The sequence below is a fragment of the Sphaeroforma arctica genome (genome assembly GCF_001186125.1).
Source record: "Sphaeroforma arctica JP610 unplaced genomic scaffold supercont1.8720, whole genome shotgun sequence".
Lineage (NCBI taxonomy): Eukaryota > Ichthyosporea > Ichthyophonida > Sphaeroforma > Sphaeroforma arctica.
Window position 1 is genome coordinate 1 of NW_014031838.1, and position 1191 is coordinate 1191.

The 1191-nt window shown below is 45.5% G+C and overlaps 1 protein-coding gene across 1 annotated transcript; it reads right to left on the minus strand.

Annotated features, from left to right (window-relative positions):
* Positions 1-724: 724 nt before the first annotated feature.
* Positions 725-1067, minus strand: SARC_16726 (hypothetical protein; the record flags this gene model as incomplete). Its single annotated transcript, XM_014289174.1, has 1 exon — positions 725-1067. The coding sequence occupies one exon, from the start codon at positions 1065-1067 to the stop codon at positions 828-830; it is 240 nt and encodes a 79-aa protein (XP_014144649.1). The 3' UTR covers positions 725-827.
* Between the last annotated feature and the right edge of the window lie 124 nt (positions 1068-1191).

Genomic DNA, 1191 nt, shown 5'->3' on the forward strand with positions numbered 1-1191 from the left:
GGACAACCAATCGACCCATCAAATAGTCAACTAGGATGTGTGACACCCAATACAACAGTTACCTTACCCACAGCAACAGAACAATACGAATTACAATATAAACTGACCCTAAAAAAAAGGACGGCCAATCGACCCATCAAAGAAACCAATAGGATGTGTGACACCCAATTCAACAGATACCTTACCCACAGCCATATTAATCAGAACACCAACAACTACAATATAAACTGCCCTAAAAGACAGGACGCTGATATGTACATAGACCTAGTGGGATGCAAAAATAAGACAATTCTATGTGGACTTAGTGCGATTGTAATGTACATGGATTGCAATCCAAGTCCATTCCTATTTTAGGTCAGTTTCAGAAAAACTTTCTCAATACCAGACCACCCCACAATAACAGCGAAACTGCATAACATGCACATAAGGTGATAAACATACGTACGACTACATGTAACCCCCAAACCCTAAAACTCTAAAACGTACGACTACATGTACCCCCCAAACCCTGAAATCCTAAACCCTAAGTACTACATAGCTTCGTTTCCCAGGTATATATCTTTTATTGACGTTATAAGGAAATTGAGCGGGAGGGCCAATAATCCGGACATCAGTTAGCGCCGTCCCTTATCACACGCACAGTCATAGCCTAAGTGCACACTCAAAATCGGCCCAACTTTCCCTTAAGTTTTCTTTTATACGAATATAATAGTAATGTTGTATACTAATACAGTGACCGAACACACACCTGTGATTGTGTGTGTGTATGTGTGTGTGTGTGTGTGTGTGTGTGTGATAGGGCCACCGCCAATACAGTCACAGCATTGCTATATAAACACCTGCGCCTTCTCCACACTCGCGCTGGTCTCGTCGCAGCCACACCCTGCCTCCGTCTCTGCACTGGGCGTGTTAGTGTGTGTATGTGTGTGTGTGTGTGTGTGTGCACTCACTCCCCTTTCATCACCGGTTGGTTGTGTGCTGGTATGTGGAGGGTCGCCCAGAGTGTATGCTACACCGGTGGGCAATGGCTGGGAGTCGTTGCCATAGCAACCAACGTGGGAGTCCATCGTATCCGAGTTCGGTCTCTTCGCATTGGTGCCTTCGAAGGCGTATGGTATCTCTGCGACGAGTGCGATCAGATGTCAGGCGAGAGCAATGTTCAGTGCACGAAGGTATGAGCATGAAAACACT